Source organism: Sceloporus undulatus, chromosome 4, assembly GCF_019175285.1.
Source record: "Sceloporus undulatus isolate JIND9_A2432 ecotype Alabama chromosome 4, SceUnd_v1.1, whole genome shotgun sequence".
NCBI lineage: Eukaryota > Metazoa > Chordata > Lepidosauria > Squamata > Phrynosomatidae > Sceloporus > Sceloporus undulatus.
In genome coordinates this window covers 74,544,381-74,565,956 of record NC_056525.1, presented here as the reverse complement: position 1 = coordinate 74,565,956, position 21,576 = coordinate 74,544,381, and the positions used below count along the sequence as shown (strand labels likewise).

General features: G+C 39.2%; 2 protein-coding genes across 3 annotated transcripts in view; both read left to right on the top strand.

The window, feature by feature from the left end:
- The window catches only part of EIF2B3 (eukaryotic translation initiation factor 2B subunit gamma), a 601,892-nt gene that overhangs the window by 519,478 nt on the left and 60,838 nt on the right, over positions 1–21,576 (top strand). The window lies entirely within an intron of this gene.
- Positions 1,312–21,242, top strand: LOC121928323. 2 transcript variants are annotated; one of them, XM_042462845.1, is made up of 11 exons: positions 1,312–1,754; positions 3,795–3,825; positions 5,494–5,654; positions 6,439–6,520; positions 10,060–10,240; positions 11,354–11,421; positions 11,568–11,644; positions 13,058–13,158; positions 17,509–17,603; positions 18,504–18,632; positions 19,346–21,242. In XM_042462845.1, the coding sequence occupies exons 1-11, from the start codon at positions 1,689–1,691 to the stop codon at positions 19,480–19,482; spliced, it is 1,128 nt and encodes a 375-aa protein (XP_042318779.1). In that variant the 5' UTR covers positions 1,312–1,688; the 3' UTR covers positions 19,483–21,242. The 2 variants fall into 2 exon arrangements, with proteins under 2 accessions (XP_042318779.1, XP_042318778.1); XM_042462844.1 differs by having other exon boundaries at positions 1,314–1,754; positions 3,792–3,825.

The window sequence follows — 21,576 nt, the reverse complement described above, 5'->3', positions numbered from 1 at the left end:
GTCAAACTGCATTACGCTCGTCCCTCCGCATTTGCGGCTTTATGGATTCTATTAGTATGTTCTCTCTAGGAATATCTAGGTCCTCCAGTGCAACTTTATGGTCAATTTTAACCAAATGGTCGCACTGAAGGACCTAGGGATTCCTAGAGAGAATACTCTAGTAGGCATTTGAAGCTCCTCAGGCGCAATTCTGTGGTCAATGTTTGGTAGATGTGGACCACAGAGTCGCTCTGGAGGACCTAGAGATTCCTAGAGAGGTGTTCTCTCTGGTAAAAACATAGTGTTTTTGTTATTTGTGGTTCTTCCACATTCACGGGAGTCCTGTGCCCCTAACCCCAGCGAATGTGGAGGGACAAGTGTATTTCTACAGCGCAGATGCAGTAAGTATGAGAGCCAGTGTGACATAGTGGTTTGAGTGTTGGATTACGACTCTGGAGACCAGGGTTCAAATCACCGCTAGGCCATGAAACCCTTGGGCACGTCACACGCTCTCAGCCTCAGGAGAAGGAAGGGAAGGGCAAACATCGTCTGAACAAATCTTGCCAATAAAACCCCATGATAGGTTTGCCTTAGGGTCGCCATAAGTCAGAAACAACTTGAAGGCACACAACAACTACTACTACAGATGCACCCTAAGGCAAAACTATCACAGACTTTTCTGAGGCTGAGAGTGGTCAGAATCAGGGTGACCAGATGGTCTCCTTTTCCAGAACATGTCCTACATTTCAACCTTCTGTCCAGGAGGATTTTCAAAATGTTCTCCATTTCTGTGGATTTACATTTCTGTGAGTATTTTTTTAGCTTTTATTGGGTCATGCCCTACATTTTTCTTGGATATCTTACATTTTGTCCTCCTTTGCAGTTACAACATCTGGTCATCCTGCCCATGATCAGCCATGGCAGAGCGGGGAATTAAACTGTGATCTCCAGAGTCGCAGCCTCAACACTCAAACCATTAGTTGTGCTCTAATTCAGTGTAATTTGAAATAGTCCATGAAAAAGTAGATGCAACCTAGAGGGTTGCCAGAGTGGAAACTGGAGGATCTTTCTTTAATGACTACGTAAAAGAGGCAACTTCGGCAGGCGTTGCTTGTTATGCAACCAGGCAAGAAGTAAAATGTGCCGCAATCTTTTCTTCTGCACAACCTTTAAAGGTGCAGGAGTTGCTTCTGGTTTTCGGTCTGGCAAACCTAAAAGCAAAACCTGAGTGGTCGTGCAAAGGAGGGAACCTTGCATGGATGATCCGGCGCGAAGAACACTGAATGCATCACTGAGACAGGTTGTGGGTTTGCTGAAGAGTTGTGCCTTTGGGGATGGGCTCCTCAAAATGTGGGTCTGATTCTGTGGCAAACAACCCTTGTGGGTGCTTTCAAGAGATGAAAGTGTGATAGATATAAGGTAGTGGTTTCTCTTTAGTGTGTTAGTGTGCTTAGCTACTGTGGTGAAAATTTACAGGGAGATTTGGTGGAACAATACCTCAGTTTCCAAATCTGTCCTTTTAAAAAAATTCCTTTTCCTTCTGCTGTGATGAAATCTGGTACAGATTATGGAAAGAAAAATAAAGATATTCTCCTGCTGCTTTTGTAGGCACTGTTCTCTCCTGCTGGGATTTATTTCTAGCCAAGGATTTCTCCCACTTTACAAATTGGCAGCAACTGATTTGTTAAAAGCATCTTTTTGTCAACATCATGGACTGGAACACGCAGCTCAGCTCTATATTGACAGAAGCAGACAGCAACATGGCCAAAATTAAGGCAAGTTCAGCTACAGAGCACCATGTAAATTGCAGCCCACCTGTTTGAAAAAGAGCTTTTAAACAGGGGTTGCTGCTAAAGATTTTGATACAGTATCAAATAGATGGTGCGTTATTTGAGGGGGAAATACGTTATTGATATTTTTTTTTAGTTACGTTCCTAGAGCAAGTCTTTACTAGTAGATTTCAAGACTGCTGAAACTTCTGTTTGTTAAACTTGGCTTTCAGCTCTTACACAATTTTTTTTCCAGTAATGAAATACTGATGTGTTAAAATATGTTTAAACGGGTGTAATCAGTTACTAGTAATGTGAGTATGTATTTCAGGATTTGTTAAATTAATATTGATACAATGTAGCAATCTTTCAAATAAGGCACTGGATTTAGGGCACCCAAGGAATACATGGACTGTACTTGTTTTAGAAACTGTAAAGCATAACCAATTAATTGGTCATCTAACTGTCATCTTTAAACCTTTTTCTTAACCATTGTTCTTTGCTGAATTTCTTAAGCACTGTCTAGTTTGTGGTAGAGGTCAGTGTATGTAAGCAAAATATGATTGCTACACTTCAGTCAGTGAAGGATGATACAGTATAATGGGAATTATTCTTGTTCTCTGTCACCAGTTGTTGGATGGCCTTGAAAAATCAGTGTAAGAAATTACAAATAAACCATCCTGTGGTCTCTGAAGAAGCTAGTTCAGCCTCACCATGCATTTGCACTTTATTTAGATAAAGCAAAAATATGTTAAGTTCATGACACACTGAAATACCTGGCTTGTCCAGGAATGGGCCTATTCTATATATATTGTTCTTTGCTGGGAAATAATTCAGGATCTGGACTTGTTCTAGAGGAGGCTGCCAAGTTTTAGTAGAGCTGCTCACCATGGGATTATGAGTGGCCAATCTAGGGAAAATGTTCCCCCTTCTGAAAGAGGAAAGACACCGGGAAGGTGCTCTGTGTGTGGTGCTCCTCAAGAAAAAGGCTCAGAAACTTTAATTGTGCTTGGATTGTGCTTTGTACTTCCCAGTTCACAGTTCATGTAACACTGGGATGTCTTAGAAAAGCCTGCTTCCCTCTGGAATTATAGCACAGGTTCTCAGAATTATCTGGCCCTAAATGTTGTTAGATTACAACTTGCTGCATTCCTCATTATCAAATATGGTAGATAGGAGTGGTGGGAGTTGCAGTCAAACAACATATGGAGAGCCACATGGTACATACAGTAATAGATGTACTGGTGAAATCTGCTTCAATTTCTATCTCATTGGGAAGTAAGAATACAGTATTCTCTAGAAAAACATGGGGCTTCTTCTCTGCCACTCTGGAGTTTTGAAACGTGCTTCCAAGAGCTGTTTCATAAGCTATCATTTTCTTTCATGGAATTCTTGGAGTGGTGCAAACAAAAAATTGGTTTCTTATGTTTTTGGAAATCAGCCCTCTTATGTGTTTTGTTGCTGTCAAGCTGTTCATTTGATAGGTTTCTATTTCTGTTTCAGTTGTTTCTGTTGCTGATTTGGGTTATTTCTAGCCTTTTAGATTTTAAGATGTTCTGCTTTGATTAATTTGTGCAGTTGTTAAAAACACTTTTGAAATTTTGTAACTAAAGGAAGCTGGATGTTACTGCCACAGGCCTGTTGAAGTCACTCTAATAATACTGTAATGATATATGAGCGTATTTCTTGCCAACTACTCTTCAGGTGCAGTGAGCTCTCTCATCCGCAGGCTTGCTATCCGTGGATTTGAGCTGCCATGGACAGCAAGCCCCACTGTTCTTAATGGAGGCGCGGCCCATCGCACCGCCATAGGGAACAACAGGACTTGAGGTCCTGCATTTTTTTAATCCATGAGGGGGCCGGGGGGGGGGGTCTGGAAGAGATCCTCTGTGGATACAAAGGGGCGACTGTATTCATGCAGAACATGCTTGTGAATTTAATGCTGCTAAGCTACAATTTATGTTTATGTGATTCATGTGTTGTTTCCAATTTGAATATTTGAAATGTGTTATGATTTACTATGTCATCTTGTTTGTGTTACAGCAGCGTCTGAATGCAACAAGCATAACATCCAAAGGTAACTATAATTTTATATATCTGAAGTGCCACTTCTAGAATAAAAACGTTCATAATGCCTTGAATTTTCTGAACCTTCACCACTAAAAAAATAAATAAAAATCTTCCCAGCTGGAACTTGTCTCTGTTGATTCAAGTGTGTGTGGCTCTTGGGAGCAAACAATAAAGGAAGGCCATGAACTGCATATAAGCACCTAACAGTATCTCATTGACAGCCAGGATCAGGGGAACCTGTGCTGCTCAGCAGTTGGTGAAGTATAAATCCTTCTGCCCCAACCACTGGTTGTGGTGGGGAATGATGGTGAGAATTAGAGGTCAATGATACTTCGAGGGCACGGGGAGATGGGTTCTCCCTGGGATAGATATTTTTCTGATCCACCAAGGTTCATGGGTGTAGTGTCCATTTTGTGTGCTGTATCTCACTGGCATTTTCCCTGTCCCTTGTCTGTTTCAGCAATAGGTTTTTGTTTTAAATAACTGATGCAGTTTCCATTTTATACCAGTGTTGACAAGAGTCCCTATATTTCAGTTCTGCTCTGGTAAGAAGGGAAGAAGAAACATGTTAAAATAGAAGTAAAGCTGTCTTGAAGAGCAACCCTTTATTTTATTTTGTGTGAGGAAATGCACATATCTAGAGGAGCAGCAGGCTCATGACCATGTCATGTCCTGGACTGTGCACTGAAACTTATTGTATTATGAGCTTGGTTTATTTTGCTTGCTGACTCTTCAAAATATTTTTGTTCCTTTATCTATCCTCTATACTTTTAAACAGAACCTATGACTATAGGTTTTTCCAGTGTGCCAGTATACTTTCACATATCAAGTTGGACAAACAGACTATTTCTATAGATTCATTTTATATCCTTTTGTGATTTTAATGAAATGGGGTCCAGGTGAAGAAAATACATATTTTACATATTTCAAAATACCTGGCAAATACAAGTACATTTTTGCTTCTTGAATGCAAACGGCCAGTTAGCAGAGTTTATTCTTTAATTGTGGTGTTCCGATGGAAATTAAAAAGGATATTAGCAACGTAACTCTAGAAGCAACATAACATTAAAAAGGGGGATGTCCAATGGTCAAGGCAAGACAGTGAAGAAAATAAACTCTGAGATGTGGTGCCAGAGAAGAGGGATGAGGACATCCAGAAAGAGAAACAAATGGGTCCTTGAACAGATCAGGCCTGAAGTCTCCCTAGAAGTCAAGATCAAATTGAGGCTGTCGTACTTCAGCCACATCACGAGAAGGCATGACTTATTAGAAAAGACAATAATACTAGGAAAGATAGAGGATGGCAGAAAGAGAGGAAGACTACACACCAGATGACTAGACTCAATCAGGGAGGTCACAGGCATGAATTTGCAGGATCTGAACAGAGCAGTGGAGGATAGGATGGCTTAGAGGTGTCTCATCCACAGGTTCGCTATGAGTCAGAGTCGGCTCAAAGGCAGTTAACAAAAAAAATAATAAATAGAAACCTAGATCTACTTGGCACTGTGTCTAGTGATTTCTTGGCTCTGATCCCTGCACCATTAGACTTTGTGAACATGGGCCACAACTGATTCAGGCAACATTATGTAATTAGGGTAAATAAAATATTATCCCAAACCTAGATGGTTTATATGCTTGGTAGACTGATCAAATTGGTTGTTTTCTATCCTGACAGCTGATTTATTGCTGGGCAGAATAAATACAGAGAGTGCTGTTTTGACTGAGCCACAGACTGGAGCACCACCTCTGAATTTCACATGTGGAGTTCATCCCTGCTGCAGAATGGCCACTGAAGAGCTTTCTGCCATCACTAAGCAACTGCATTCACAAGCTCAGGTAATCAGCACTGCAGTGACACATAAGACTCTTTCTTGGCCAAGAAGGATTTTTTAATCACAACTGACTGCGTACATAAATGCACAATACATAACGAAAGACTACATGCATTCCTTGCTTGTTTTTGCTGTCTTCTAGCACCCACAACTCCCACCTCCGCCACTGAAAACTTGTTACTTCTATGTCCATCCATGAATGGTGATTCTTCTATGTAAGAAGGCATAGAATTTTTATATAACTAGAAGTGGACCACACTCACTTTCACTTTGGGTTTTGCAGTGCAGAAGCTAGAAAATTGGTGCATAAACACTTCAAAGTTACCTGCCTCAGGGTATGCACTAACACTTTCTTTTAAACCTGTTTATAGGGGCTTCTTTGTACCCCAGAACTTTCAACACTAAAGAACAATAAATACAACAAAACAGTATTCAGAGTGTTGCATAACAGAAGGCAATGGTGTATAACAGATAATGGGATTTATAACATATCTGAGTTCCAAGGCCTTTAGTCATGAAGCTCAGTGTGTAACTTTGAGCTGATCGGTTTGTCAGTTTAGCCCACCCTGAGATTATAGTAACAGAATAGAAGGAAATAGTTTGAATTCCACCCTTAGTTCCTTTAAGAAACTTCAATTCTAATAAAGAATGAGATGCCTACCAAAGAATAATTCACATACTCTAGGCAGTTATTTGGCTAGACAATTTTATTGACATCTTTTGTTTCAGCTGGAACTTAAAGAGCTCTTTATTTAGGTGGAATTTACTGTTATCATGTTTCTCTTTAGGTCATAGAATCCCTCACCCAAGCAGTACAGCGGCTGAAACAGGAGAAGGAACTACAGCAGCAAAGTATCAGTCACTTGGAAGGTAGGAGAGAGATGCCTGGTTCTGCAATTCCTTTTCCAAAGCTGCTCTCCTCTCTTGGCTAGCTATTCTTTCTCTGAAACAAATACTTCTCTGTAAATCCAGGAAGACAGCTTCCTTGAATCTCTTTAAAATATGTGTAACCAGTTTTCCATTTAAATGCTCAAGGTGACTTACAACAAAAGTGTTTTAAAATACAGTATAAATTCTTAAAAAAGTCCAGATCAGATTGTCAAAGGCTTTTTCTGCATCCAAAAAAACCCCCAACATAGCTTGTTTGTCATTATGTCATTTGAAATATTCCCATTTACTCAGTACATTTCTGTTATTTTCTCTCATTGCCTTTTCCATAAAAATCCATATTGATCATCATGAATAAAATCCTGAAAGATATGTTTGAGTCTGTTTTCCAAAATCCGTGTAAACAATTTATAAGAATTGTTAGACAGTGATACTGGTCTATAGTTTTTTATGGAAATCAAAACATGATCTTCTTTAGGTTATATTAGCTTCATTCCAAATATCAGGGATATTTCCAGTTTGCAATATAGAGTTCATCATCTTCTATAGTGGGAGCAAAAACTCCTTCTCAAAACATTTATAAGATGCTAATAACCCACCTGGTCCAAGCATCTTCCCAGTAGTAGTCTTTTTAATAGTGCCATACATTTCTCTTACTGTTACAGGAACATTTATATTTCATCCGTGGCCATCTGAAATCTTTGACAAATTTTGTGTAGTCATGGAGACCTCCATCTTCATAGAGATTTCTTGCCATTTAGATAAAGAAGAATAAAATTGATGAAAGGTCTTGTGAATTTTCTTGTTTATTAGTTAACACACCATTTCCCTCTTATATTGTCACAGTGATTTTTCTCTGTCTCTCTTTCCTTAACTTATGTGCCAATTGTGTCCCTGGTTTATTTGCAAGTTCAAAATTATTTTTGCTTTACTTGCTTCAATTTTCTCTCCATCTCATCAGCCACCAACATTGATCATTGTTTCTGCAAGATCTTAATTTGATTACCAGCAGGAGACTTTTAAAATTTTCCTTTCTCCTCTAAATGGATTGAATCTTCTTTTGTCTTCTTTTTTTTTAACTCACTACCACACTGAATAAAGCATCTTCTCATGAATGCTTTGTTTAGTATATATTGTTGTAGTATAGTCTTTATTGTTTTTATGCTTGTTTTTTATTTTGATTTAATGTAGGATGCATGTGTTTGATATATGGATTTTTAGTTTATGTAAAACTTTAATAAAAATATTTTAAAAGAAAGAAAAGATGGAAATAATGGATATTTAAGGAGCCAATAAGATCTGTGGAAAGAAGAAGGTGATTGAGAGGTAGAAATGGGAGATAGTTAAGACCTGAGAAATATAGAGGACTTATGGGATAAACAGGAAAATGTTTGAAATTACATTAAAAAATGAATAGGCTGCAGCAGTCCATGGTGTTGCCATAGTACATGTAGAGAAAAAGGGTGTAATTAGGAGATGAAGCTGCAGAGAACAGTGTTCATAAGGAATCAGAAAAAGAGAGATCTCAGAGTTTGGGATGCAGTCATGTAATGGAGGGAGGATGAGAAAGAGTGCTGTGGAGGGAGTCTTGTGCTATCAGAACTTTCTGAAAAACTAACAGAAAATGGGTTGAGATGAAAGAGCTGAGATTGCAACATAAATTGTGACCTTCTTGAATTGTTAAAACATAGAATTGGCTCATGGAACGATTTATTTTGTACACTCCTTCTCCAGACTACTACTTTCCCCCTAAAATATGAAAACACCTTTGGCAAGGTAAGGATGTTATGGACTAATTGTTATTTCTGTGCAGTTTCTGATGAAATCTTTGCATGCAGTAAGGCCATGCATTGTGGAGGCTGGAGATTCAATACTAGGCCAGGCTGACATAAATACTACATATAAGAGTATGGGTTTGTGGCCAAGTTATCTTGTTTGGAATTGTCAACTGGAGCACTTTCATCTTCAGGAAACCAACAATAGGACATTGCCTGAGGAGTTTCCTGAAATGTATGACATCTTTACAAATTGCTGATTGTGGTATATAAGGGTTTTGATTTCTAGAGCTTGAAGAATTAACGTGCAGTTGTTTAAGGTTGCTTCTTCTGCAGTTCTAGAGAGTACGAGACTCTCACAACTTTGTTTTATCTCTGTATTGCTTGTGCTACTTACCTGCTTATTTTGCTTGTGATGGTACTTGTTTTGACACTAAGAGGCTAAGTTGATGTGAAGGCTGACAATGTGCGATTGTAAAAGAAGCTAACCAGATTGTAGTCCACCATCTGTGAGAGTGTAATGTTGTCAGTTTGACTAGGTCTGAAAGCTGTCACAAATCATGAGAACAGGAAGTGTTGCTCAGTCTTAAAGAAGTTTGGGAGCCAAGGAGCATGATAGTAATGGAGAGTAATTGCCAGAATGGGAAAGGTGAAGAAAACCTTTGGACACTGAAGCATGAGGAAAAGGGCAGAAAAGACAGAGAACAGAAGCCAGAAAATTTTTGAACATTGCTATCTTTTTTCAAACAGTGCGTACACAACTTTATAGCAATTCACATTAAACCAACTATAGGCTGTGCAAAGATAGGCTAGATAAAGAAAATGGGTTATAGTAGCCGTAACCATGAATTCAGGACCTTGAGAAAACTATGACTGTTGAATAGAAAAATAAGAAGCAAGTGGAAAGTAGAGATGTGGCAGGACTGTCTGCCCTTCAGACAAGAGACCCTACATGCAATTGGTAGGCAGAGGATTTTGGAATTCAAAGCTTATCAGGCATAGGAGTACACAACTCCCTTGTTGCAACAGCTCTGATGGCTGCTAATCTGTTTCAAGGCACAATTCAAAGTGATGACATATAAAGTCCCTCATGTCTTGGGTCCCAGCTAAGGACTGCATCTCCATTTATAAACCCATCAGTTTGGAATACAAATTTTGTTGAGAAGCCTTTTGTATGCCCAGCAACCCTAAAAGGGCAGCAAATACCAAAAGCAGCAGTGGTGATGATAGGTTCCACATACAGATGTGAAGTATCCATATATAGGCTTCCATTTGTTTCCTATATTTTCAGATGTGCCTTTAAGCAACCTTTATAAATCCAGATGCCCATCTGCTTCTATAAAAGCCCTGTAGAGCTTCATATATAGATATGCCACATCCCAAGGTAAAAAGTAATATCCATAAGAATTTAAGTGTCTGCATTCCTCTCCCCCACACTTTCTGCATTTCTTCATACCTGACACCACACTATCTCTGTTGGTGGTGGTCAGGTTCTGATTCCTTATTTGCCTTTCATTTTTGCTTACTAGCTCAATTTGTTTATGAATGATGTGTGAAGGCTTCCTTGCTGGTAGTTCCCCAGCAATAAGCCAATAGTGACAAATCTATCTATAGTGAACTTAGTGGAGCACCTTGCAGTAATAAGTTGGTGTTGAGGTCTCTATATTGCCACACATTAATCTCTTATAGCAGCCAAGGGGAGTGCTGTTGGCTAATACTTTCCTCCCATCCTACTTACTGTTGCAGAGAAGATAGATCAGCTACGGCACAGTTCACAGGGTGGCTTGGAGTCAGTGCTGGGACACAGGATGGAAGGGTTGAAGAGTGAACTCCGTAGCCTTCGGCAGCAGGTGTTTCAGCAGTCAGATGGCGACTGCACCCCTGATCCATTTTCCACCACTGGCATCATGCAAGATATGCTGGAGAGGTCAGCGTTTGGGTTATCAGGCAAAAGCATCTTGATTTTATCTACTGTTGAGAATCAGATTGTGGTAGACAACAAAGAGCAGTACTCTTCCAGGTGCCCTTAGCAAAACACTTCAGTTGGTCCAAAGTGTTGCAGCCAGATTGCTAAAGGGTACTGGTTACAAGGAGTACACAACTCCCTTGTTGCAACAGCTCCACTGACTGCCGATCTGTTTCAAGACACATTTCAAAGTGATGACCTGTAAAGTTCTGCATGCCGTGAGTCCCAGCTAAGGACTGAATCTCCCTTTATAAGCCCATCACAAGTCTAAGAACATCTGCAGAGGCCCTTCTCTTTGTCCCACCAACTCAGACTTGTTTGGTGGGAACAAGGGAAAGAGACTTCTTAGTTGTTACTCCCAGACTTTGGAACTCCCTCCCTCTGTCCTTATTCTCCTTCTGCTGGCAAATTTAAATATTCTTATGCTGTCAGACTTTTAGAAACTGACTGGGATGAGCTTTTAATGGTGGTGTGCTGTACAGTTTTATGGTTTGTATTTAGTTTTTATAACTTTATAAATGTTTTTAATAACTTTTATATTTTATTTATGTTTTTGCCTAGGTTTTAGTTTGTATTGTTTTAAAATGTGTTATACGCTGTCTTGAATCCCATTATTGGGAGAAAAGCAGGATATAAATGAATAAAATAACCACAACTGCAAAAAGGCTTAATTCAGAGCATGTCATTCGTAGTTTAGGCATTATTTATTCGTGAAGGCTTTAATAAACTGAAGGTTCTTCCAAATTCCTTAAATGTAATTATGACACTGGAGAGAGTAAAATCCACTTGACTCCTTATATATGATGCATAATTAGCTTCCAGTAAGCTAGAAATGGGCGGATTTGCTTTTTCCTTTCATTTCTATGCTATGGAAAGCCAGCAAAATTTTTATAATTTAATTTATCTCTAGGGAGCAGAACGGCATAGGGTTAGTTTACTGCATTTCAAAATCTACTACTGTAATAACTTTTTAAATAATTAGCTGAACTTTCAGGGGCTCTTGCCTTTCTCCATAGAAGTGATCCCTGATGTCTTATTGCTGATGTGGCTGTTGTTTTTTTCTTTGTATTACAGTAAGAAAGTCCTATGGCAAGAGTATGAGTGCATCAGGAGAGAGGTTGAGCAGCTGAAACACAAGCTTGGCAAGTACTACTTGATAGTCCTGCTTCCTTGGCCACTTTACTGTTAAAAGCTATCAGGCTAAAGAGTATTTGCCCTGTGGGACTGATGGGGAAGAGGGAAAGATGCAACCAGGTAAGGAAGTGACACGGCTTATTGCACCTTTTAGATCAACAAGAGGAAGATCTGTTCAGCCAAGTGTCTGCAACACATGAGATTAAGAAGACCCAAAGTCAATACTGTAAGGTATGATATCTTGAGAGGCAGCATGGTATAGTGGTCTGAGTGTTGGACTGTGGCTGTGGAGGCCAGAGGTCAAATCCCTGCTCAGCCATGGAAACCCACTGGGTGACCTTGGTCAAGTCACACACTCACAACCTCAGAGGAAAGCAAAGGCAAATCCTCACTGAACAAATCTTGTTAAGAAAACTCTGTGATCGGTTTGCCTTAGAGTCACCATACACTGAAAACCACATGAAGGCACACAACACAAAATACTTTGCTTGGTATTATTAACTATTTATTTACTACCAACAGTGCTAGACCCAAAATTGAACACTGAATGGGTGCAGGCCCTCCTCAAGGTGCTTTAAAATCTTGTCTTATACAGTCAAAACCATTGGAGGTGACCAGCATATATCCAGTGAGCATCCCCATGCAGGTATAATTTTAATTAAGTTTTCCAGGAAATAGTTTCCTTGCCGCTATTTCATTTGCCCAGATGCTGCTCCTCCCTTGATGATGTAACAGAAAAATGCTGTGCTACTGTTAGTCTTGGTTACATTCCTCTCTCCTGATCTTAAGATGTACTGGAAGACACAAAAGCTGAGACAAGTGGGAGTATAGATATATGCAGCTGCCAAAACACTGCTGCATTTGTCTAACTGCATAATCATAATCTGATGTTATGGTATCTGCAGTTGTGAGCTTCTCAAGGGAGAAATGTAGCCATTATACTGCTGTGCTTTGTTCTCCAGGGTTGAGAAATGTGGCACAGGGCTATGGAAGTGGGACCATAGATACAAATTATTCAGACAGGCTTTTAAAACAGCAAGTCTTTAATGAACTGGCTGGGGATGTTGTAATGTTTTAATTGTACTTTTTTTAAAGCACTTTTCTGTTTCTAACTGCATTTTATTCTTTTAATGAGTGAGTGTTCTAATATTATAATTCTATTTTAGTGTTCACTTTGGTTTGTTTTAATTATATTAATTTAAATTGTAAGCTACTTTGAGTTCCAATTTTGGGGAAGAAGTGAGATGATGATGGAGAGGTGTGCCATTTTACAAATGTGCTCCATTTAATTAATTAATTAATTAATTAATTTCTATTCTGCCTTTCTACCAAAAAGGGACCCAAGGCAGTTCACAATATAAAACACATTAAAACAACATGATTAAAAAAACAATTAAAATAATCTAATTAAAACCTATATTTATATTACATAATTTACATATAATGTGAGCACTTACTGATCTCTGCAGGAGAGGATATGAATGAAAAACAATTTAGTTATACTTTAGAAAAAAGAAAAGTTTTAAGTTCCTGTTCTGCTTATATGTTTTATGGGAATGTACTAATTTTGTCTTTCAAAAAAGAAAGAAAGAAAGAAAACCTAGAAATAAAATAGCACTTGTCCATGTTCTCTCCTTTTTCCAGATGCTGGAAGATCTAATGAACACACATAAAGCTCAGACCATGGATTTGGACAAAGCTAGGAGTGAGACCCAGAGCACCCAGCAGGAACTCAGTCATGTCAAGTAAGGAAAACTATACCATGCTGCATTGGTCACAATGTGCTTGTGGTTTTTAATGTATGATTGAGATGTGTATTATCACTAAGTAAACATGATCTTATTTAGAAGAAGGCAAGGTAGTGGACGGGAAAATCTCAACTTGGTAGCTAGCAAGAAAATGTCCACCAGAGAGTGCATTATTCACAGTGAAGCCAAGAAGTCAAAGATTAAGGTGAAATTTTCCCGAAAAGGTGTAGTATCAGGTTAACCTTTTGCTTTGACCACATCCTCTTAGCAAATTTGATGCTCTTAGACAAGGGTGACTAATAAGGTGATATATCTGCCTATAGCTACTTACAGAAATTTCTAATTCCTGTTGCCTCCACTCTTTCCTGCTGTTTTGAATGTGAAGATCTAGGTTGCTGTTTTATTTTGTGCTCTTTACCTTTATCTTGGCATGCCTGGGTCTCATAAACAGATGTGGTCATTGGCACAGTATCTACCTGTTTACTAAAATCCATCTCTTAGAGATGGAGCCTTCTTTTCAGCAGTTATCACTATATTCAGCCTAGAGCACCTTTTTGACTCACTGAGCCCTTTTTAGAATGAATTTTTATGGCAGAACCCCTAAAAGGCCTACCCTATGTGTTACAAGTTATTAGTGTTTAGGTGTAGTGTTACTTTTTGTTTCTTATTCTTGAATTTCATTCAATTTTTATTTCTTTCATTTTCCTGGAGTGACTGGGGAGCACCCAGGAAGTGCATGCTGAGTCCTAAGAGCTCCCCAGAGCACAGGTTGGGAACTGTTGGCCTAGAGCAAATCAGAGACATAGCTGTGTTAGTCTGGAATGTTAGTATGAAAAGGGATTTTGAAGCACCTTTGAGGCTAACTGAGCAAAAGATTGTAGGATAAGCTTTCTTAGACTTGGTCTACTTCCTTACATGCATAGAGTGAATTGGTGCCCGCACCGGGTGACACCACAGAATGGGGGTGACACCCGATGAGCACACCCCCACCTCCCTGCTGTGCAAGGCTTTACTTCCAAGTAAAGCCTCATGCAGGAGGGTGGGAGAAGGACCGGTTTCCCCCCATCCCTGCCATGCAAGGCTTTACTTCCAAGCAAAGCCTTGCATGTGAGGGACATGGGAAGCTGGCTCTCCCTCCCTCCCATGTGAGGCGCAGGACAGGGAGTTGGGAGCACACCCCTTTGGCTCCACCCCAAGCCCTGCCCCTGCATCGGGTGACACCCTGGGGTGGAATGCTGCTGCCCAGGAAGGACCTTTAAAATCAGACTTTATGAAGAGCCATAGTAATGCAAAACATATGGATATGGTGATGAGGTAACAACTTCAGTTTTAACAGCAATGGGTATTGAGGGACAAAGGAAAGGTGTTGCCTAAGGCCGGGGTGAGTGGATGACTGTATGAATGGTGGAGGGAGTTTTAAAATATGGTGTGTGCAGGCTGAGCAATGGAAAGGAGATACAGGGCGCCATTTTTACGCGGGGATCTGTTCCGGACCCCCCCCCCCCGCGTGTAAAAAACCATGTATGCTCAAGTCCCATTGAAAGTAATGGGGCTCATGCATGTGGCGGTGGTGCAGCAGCACATGCGCACCACCCCTTGCACCCCGCACATTCTTGCACGCCTTTCAGCATATGCTGAAAGACGCATATAGTGCATCTGCGTATGACATGGGCACACTGTACGATAAACTGGTTGAGAGTATCCTCATGAGGCCAGTGTGCTAAGCATTAGAAGGAGAAGAACAGAAACTAACATCCAAGTTTTACAGAATTCTGTTGGAAAGGAAACTTGATCAATGGGCAAAAGATCTAGGTCACGATATGCTTGAAAACTGGCACTATCCACACACACAAAAACTTTTACAATTTACAAAAAGTCAGAATTTAAGAGAAAACTATCAAAAGATGGAATTTCTTTGGCATTTTACCCCAGTAAAGATGGCACAAATCTATAAAACCATAAGCAATAGATGTTGGAAATTATTGGTACATGGTTTCACATATGGTGGAATTGTAGAAAAGTGAAAAAATTCTGGAGTTGCATACATGATTATATCTGTATTCCGCTTGATGTCAGATTCAATATGCTCCCAGAAATGTATTTGCTTAACATGACCAATAAAACCTGTACACAGTGTGCCACGGTTTGAGCTTATGCAGACGGCAAACCCCGACTTTCTGAAAGGGCACACGCACATCCCGGTGACAAGAACAGGAATGCACACCCATTGAAAAGAACAGCACTTAAGGTCCCATGTTTTTTACTATCTGCGGGGGGGATCCAGAACGGCGCACTGTGCAGCATGGGTAACAGTATCAGCGAGGAAACACTGCAGAAAATTCGTATACATGATCACTGCAGCAAGATTACTCTTTGCACAACTCTGGAAGACAAACACCATACCAATAACAGACGAATGGATGATAAAGCTACAGGACATGATTGAAATGGACAGACTAACAAACTTAATGAATGGGAAATTAGAAGAAAACATAGAAAAAGAATGGGAATTGATCACAAAATACAGAAAAGAAAAATGGAAGCATTTGATACATACACCATATAGACTTGCAGTGGTTCTCAACCTTGGGTCCTTCGGGTGTTTTAGACTTCAGCTCCCAGAATCCCTAATCATTTGGGCAAGCTTGCTGGGACTTCTGAGAGTTGAAATCCAAAACATTAGGAGAGCCAAAGGTTGAGAACTACTAACAGGGATCTTAGCATTTAATTTTAAAAAGTATTATAAATACTGGGGTTATCTCTGTGATGACAGTAGACAGAAGTAGACATTATATACAGGAATGCCCCAAGGTAAAGAAATACTGGAGCCAAATTCATGCATGCGTAACTAAAAGTCTTGGGATAAATTTCGATTTGACTCCTGAAATCTATTTGCTTAACATGACTAATAGAATCCCTTGGGAAACAGAGAAAAAACATTGGCGTAAAATCCTATACATGGTCTCAGCAGGGAGGTTATTGCTGGCACAATATTGGAAAAGCAATGAAATACCATCAATAGACGAGTGGCTACTGAAGATATACGACATGACGGAAATGGACAGATTAACTAGAATTATTCAGGGAATAGATGAAGAAGAAGTGGAAAGGGAATGGGAGTCACTAAAAAACTTTTGTGACGACAGATGGAAAGGCATGTAAATCATCGCGTATTTAATTGATATTATTAAGCAACCTCATTTAACAAATAGAAAATAGGGTGTTATAATATAAGTAAGCAAATGTATAGACTGGAGTAATAGAAGAAACATGAAGTGCTATAAGGTAACTATTATATGGAGAGTAATAAACACAGAAGCAAATGTTGTACAACAGGAAGTTTATTTGTCATCAAGATTTTTGAAGATACAGGATCATTATATGTAATAGTTCTGAGTTGAGATGCTTCCGATTAATTTATGTTGATCGTGTTGAATGTTGTATATCTTCATATTTTAAGCAATAAAATTATTTAAAAAAGAAAAAAAGAAAAAAAGAAGTAGACATTATATACAGGAATCAATCATATGATCAAATGTATCCATGGGAAATATAAATAAGCAGAATAGAAAAAAGGTTAACACAAGATATTTTAAATATATGTATTTTAGGAAATTTTGAAGGTAAGATTAGTTACATTTAAGTCATTCTTAGGAAAATTCTGCTTTTTGAAATTAGATTATTGTTTTTCTTCTACTAATGATTGATGAACGTACTGTAACATAATGGAAGTGACAAAATAAAGAAAACACAATAATAATACAAATGTCAGTCAGTCAAATAATAATAGCTTGCACTAGAGGAACAGATACTGCTTCTTTTCCCTATCACCACCTGTTACTCTCCCTGTTTATCTCACAAATCCATGGATAATTTGAAGCAACACTAGAGAAGCATTAATATTGTGGCACAACTCTCACTAAATCTGCTCTTCCAATGGTGGTTGTGCACTTCCAACTAGTTTCTGACTTATGGTAACCCTATCATGGAGTTTTCTTGGCAAGTTTCTTCATAGGGAGTTTGCCATTGCCCTCCTCTGAGGCTGACGTACCTCATAACCCTTCCTTTTCTATAATCACAGTTATGGCTTGATTTCCATTAGTTCATTAACCAACAAATTCCTGACAGTGTCCGTGTCTATAGGCATTTTAAGACATTAATCACACACACACACACACACACACACACACGGCTTCATTATGCTACCTATAATTTAATTATACAGTGCTATCTGGAATTTTACTGTATTTTAGGGATTATATGTATTGTGAGAGTTTGTGTCTCATCATGCATCTATTCCTTCCCTTAGAACTAATCATTGCTATGTGTTTATTTGTTTTTAATAAGATCTACAATTACTGACCTAAAAGAACAAATGAAAAGTCTCTACTTGGAGGACAAGCTGTACACTGTGCCACTCAAAGAGAAAAGCATTCATCTGAGTAAGTGTTGATGTTTGCAACACACTAGGTGGAGGAAATCTCCAGTTAGGCTAAGGAGTGCACATGGTTGTGCATGCACCCCTTTGTGACATGAGTAATCATTTTGTGTGATGTATTCATTTTTCTGCAAGTTCATGGACTGAGCAGCTGTTGTACATCAAACAGTCAATCCTGCTGGTAAAGACAAGACTGAGGTATATGAAAGGATACTTGAGGTTGTTGGTTAAATGATTGTTTGTGTAACTACAGTGGGGATTTAAATGGCTACAGTGGGGATTTAAATGGCTTTTATTATACCAGTGCTGCTTCAGTAGAATCTTTCTGACTCTGAAGCTAATGCTTCATCATTTTGGCTTCTCTTTTCTGCCTGCTGTGAATAATCCTGTAGAGGCAGCATATATAGATGGTCAGTTAAGCACTTTCTTTTATATATTTATTTCGAGTATTTATACCCTGCTCTTCAGGCACAGAGGCACTCAGAGCAGTTTACAGATTGCTAATTTCTGCCCTCAAGTATACAATCTAAAAAGACATAATACAAAGAGAGAAGGGAGTAGTAGATCAAGTTCATCAGATATTGTTAGTTCTTCTCTCCCTTGAAGGCCAAGATGGTGGCAGTTGGAATGGAGGGATGGCCAAGTCTCTATTTTACAAATTAAGTAGTGTATGCCTATGGAAAATGTGTACAAGGATGTAAAAAGAAGTGCAAACTACTGTATGCCATTCTGTCTAATATCTATGGAAACACAAGCAACCTTTGATTATAAATGTATTTGTGTTGTACCTAAAACTTATTTTTGGATCATGAGGGCTTCAGACAAACGCAGACATCGGAAAGCTAAGCTAAGAACTGCTGTGAAATACTGTTCTCCCTAACCTCTTTGGGTGCTTGTCTCCTAGAAAAAAACAAAGAACCAGTACATCTAGATGCCTTGTTTTCTCTCAGTGATGATTCAATCTCTGAGTTCAGTCTCACAGATGTCAGCTCAGATGAACTCTTCAGTGAACCAGAGATTCCACAGCTTGATGGTGAGTCTATGTGTTACCGGTGTACTCCAAAGTATTTACTAAAATTATTACTTGTTCGTTTTTCTGGGGTCTTCAGCTTCATATATGCATTTCTAACTGAATTTTTATTTTTGCCTAATGATTATGCTTAATGAGCCAGTAAGAAGACATGGCTTTTACTGAAAATGTTTCTCTGCAATTTTTGCTTTTCTTTTTTCCTGAAACTTCAGGGCCCATTTGTGTCACACTGCAGAATCTCCATTTTAGGAAATAAAAGGATTAATTTTCTCATCAGGGAAATTCACACACTATTTTATTAAGATGCTTTTAAAAATTATGAACAAGGCCTGGAAATAGGGCTAGATCACCAAAATCTTTGTGTGTCTGCATGTCTGTATTTGTCTGTATTAGAATAATCCTACTGAACTGATCTTTTCATAAGAAGCATGATGATCTTAGGGCCCAGAAGTTTTCAGAACATTTCCTAGCAATGTATCTGTCTGCAACTTCACTGGGTTTTTTCCCTTGAATTCCTGCAGTCTAGATCTTGCTGTGGCATAAGATGTATACACTCTTGGATTCTGTAGAGGGGAAATAATTACTCAGTGCTTGGCTCTACTGAAGGTCTAGCATCAGTGTAATAAACAGTAGAGGGCACTTTGCAAATACAGTATATTAACTTCAACGGATTGTGCTACATGATAGTGTATGACTATTTTCTATTGTGTTTCTAGATGACAAGATTTCCATACCAAGCTTGGAGCTAGAGGAAAATACTCCTGGAGGAGCAGCTGGTGGCATGCTGGAAGGTGCAGAGCTCAGCAGTGAGCTGTCCACCAGTTTGCCTGAGCTCAACCTGAGTGACCTTTAAAGCCTCACATGACTGCCTCATTCTAATGAGGAAACAAATTAAAGAGAGGAGATATATATGGATTGCTATTCTCTATTCTGTGTTGCCTTTTTATACAGTTGCATATACAGAGGTAGAAAGAGGACATTACCTCAGTGTATGACCTGTGCAGTGGCAGCACATCAAAGTATTATTATGATCATACCTGAAAACATTCAGAAAGACTTCTGACTCCTCCAGGGCCTTGCAACATTCTTTTTTGGAAAGGCCCTGTTGTATTGCTAGTCCTGGAGTGTGGGGGAATGGAGCTTCCTTCAGGAACTAGCCACTCTCCACTCTTGTAATGTTTAAATAGTGTAACCAAATATTGAGGCTGAGGTGTAACAGAAAACAGCCCGTAAATGAATCCAGTTTAAAACTACAGATTCTCTCACTGTGCATACCACACAAGAGCTTCTAGCTCTACTATTTCAGTATTCCTAAGGGAAAACAGATATGACATATGCAATCCTCTGAAGAAGCATGGAGTTATGGAGCATATTAAGCTTAGTTGAGTCAATAATTGACCTGCTATATGTGCTAGCAGGATAGGCTTGATAAGATTGGATGGATGTTACCTTGAGAGCAGGGAGAAGGAATCATTCCCATTAGATTCTGTCTCTCTCTCATAACCAGAAGAGATGCCTCACCCATTTTGTTGCCCATTTTGCTGCCTAGTAATGTACTCGGATCCTCAGTACTATAACCAAGCCTCTTTGCCAGAGTAATGGTGCATGTAAGACTTGGTTCAGGTGGAGCAGAAGCCAAAACATGTCAGTGCAATACCTACTGTCTTTTTAATGTGGCCTTGCTTCCTTTTCAGTGAATGGTAACAGAAGGAGTAGAACTGAAGGGTTTTGCACCAGGAGGTATGTTCAGGGCAGGAGTGGGAATTACGTGACTCCAGATATTATTGAACTGCCACTCCCAGCAGTCCTAGTAAAACCTAGCTATGTTGCCAATGGAGAGGAATGTTGGGAGATCCAGTCCAACAGCATCTGAAGGGACACACAGTTGTCAGCTCTGCTATAGACAACTCTACAGATAGACTTTCTGGACTGATTGAGGATAAGTTTCAAACTGAACTAGAATGTTACATAAAACAAGTCCTACTAAAATGGTAGTAGCCAAGATGATAAATACAAGTCAAGCTAATCTTACAATCAGTGCATGTGTAGAGCAAGCAGTCTCTAATTATAGAAAGACAGCTATGGGATTCTGCAGTTTGGAGCAGGGGCTGTTTGACTCCTTCAGCTGGCTGTATTGATTTTAAAAAGCCCCTGAGGAAAATGCATATGGAGGGGAAATAATCATTAAGCTGTCTTCATCCCACTGTGCTGCTCCTCAAACCTGTAGCCATTATTTCAAGAAAAAATTAGGGCTTTATTGCAGAAATTATAATTTGCCCCTTACATTCATTGATGGTGAATGAGTAGCCTACAACCTTAAATTCATGTAGATAATAACTGTACAACAGGGGGCACTCTTGTCCCTAGACTTCATTAGCTATTGGCTTGCTGTTCATTTCTTCTTTTATAAAGTACCACCATAATAGTAGGAAAGAGGCTGTTCTGCCTGTCTTACTGTCCAACACTTCTTAGTGATTCCTTATGTAAAATTTAGAATTCAGTGACAGGCCTGAATGGAGTTTTAAATCGCTGTAAAACCTTTTCCAGTGTTCTTCCTCTGGAGTACCTATATTAGACTTTCTGATGACAAGATTAAACTGGTCTGAAATCATAGCTGCTGTGACTGTTTTTTTCTCTCTTGGTGAAGTAGACATGAGAAGTACAAACCTGTTAAAATTATCATTGAGTTCCCCCATCTTATGTTTAGTTAATAGCAGCTGGGGTTCTTGTGTATGACAGCATTCACATACTGAGCAAAGTTGCATCTCACATTCCTTGCAACAGCCTGGGAAGCCTCTGTTTTGTTTTGTTTTTTAAAAAGGAAGCCCTTAAAGAACAGTAGGAGATATGTTCAGTTTCTGGGTTAAAAGACTTCAGAAGGAAAAGGGATTAAAGGTAGGGGGAAGAAAAAGAGGGGAATTAGCCCACAGAGGATTATATCAACAGA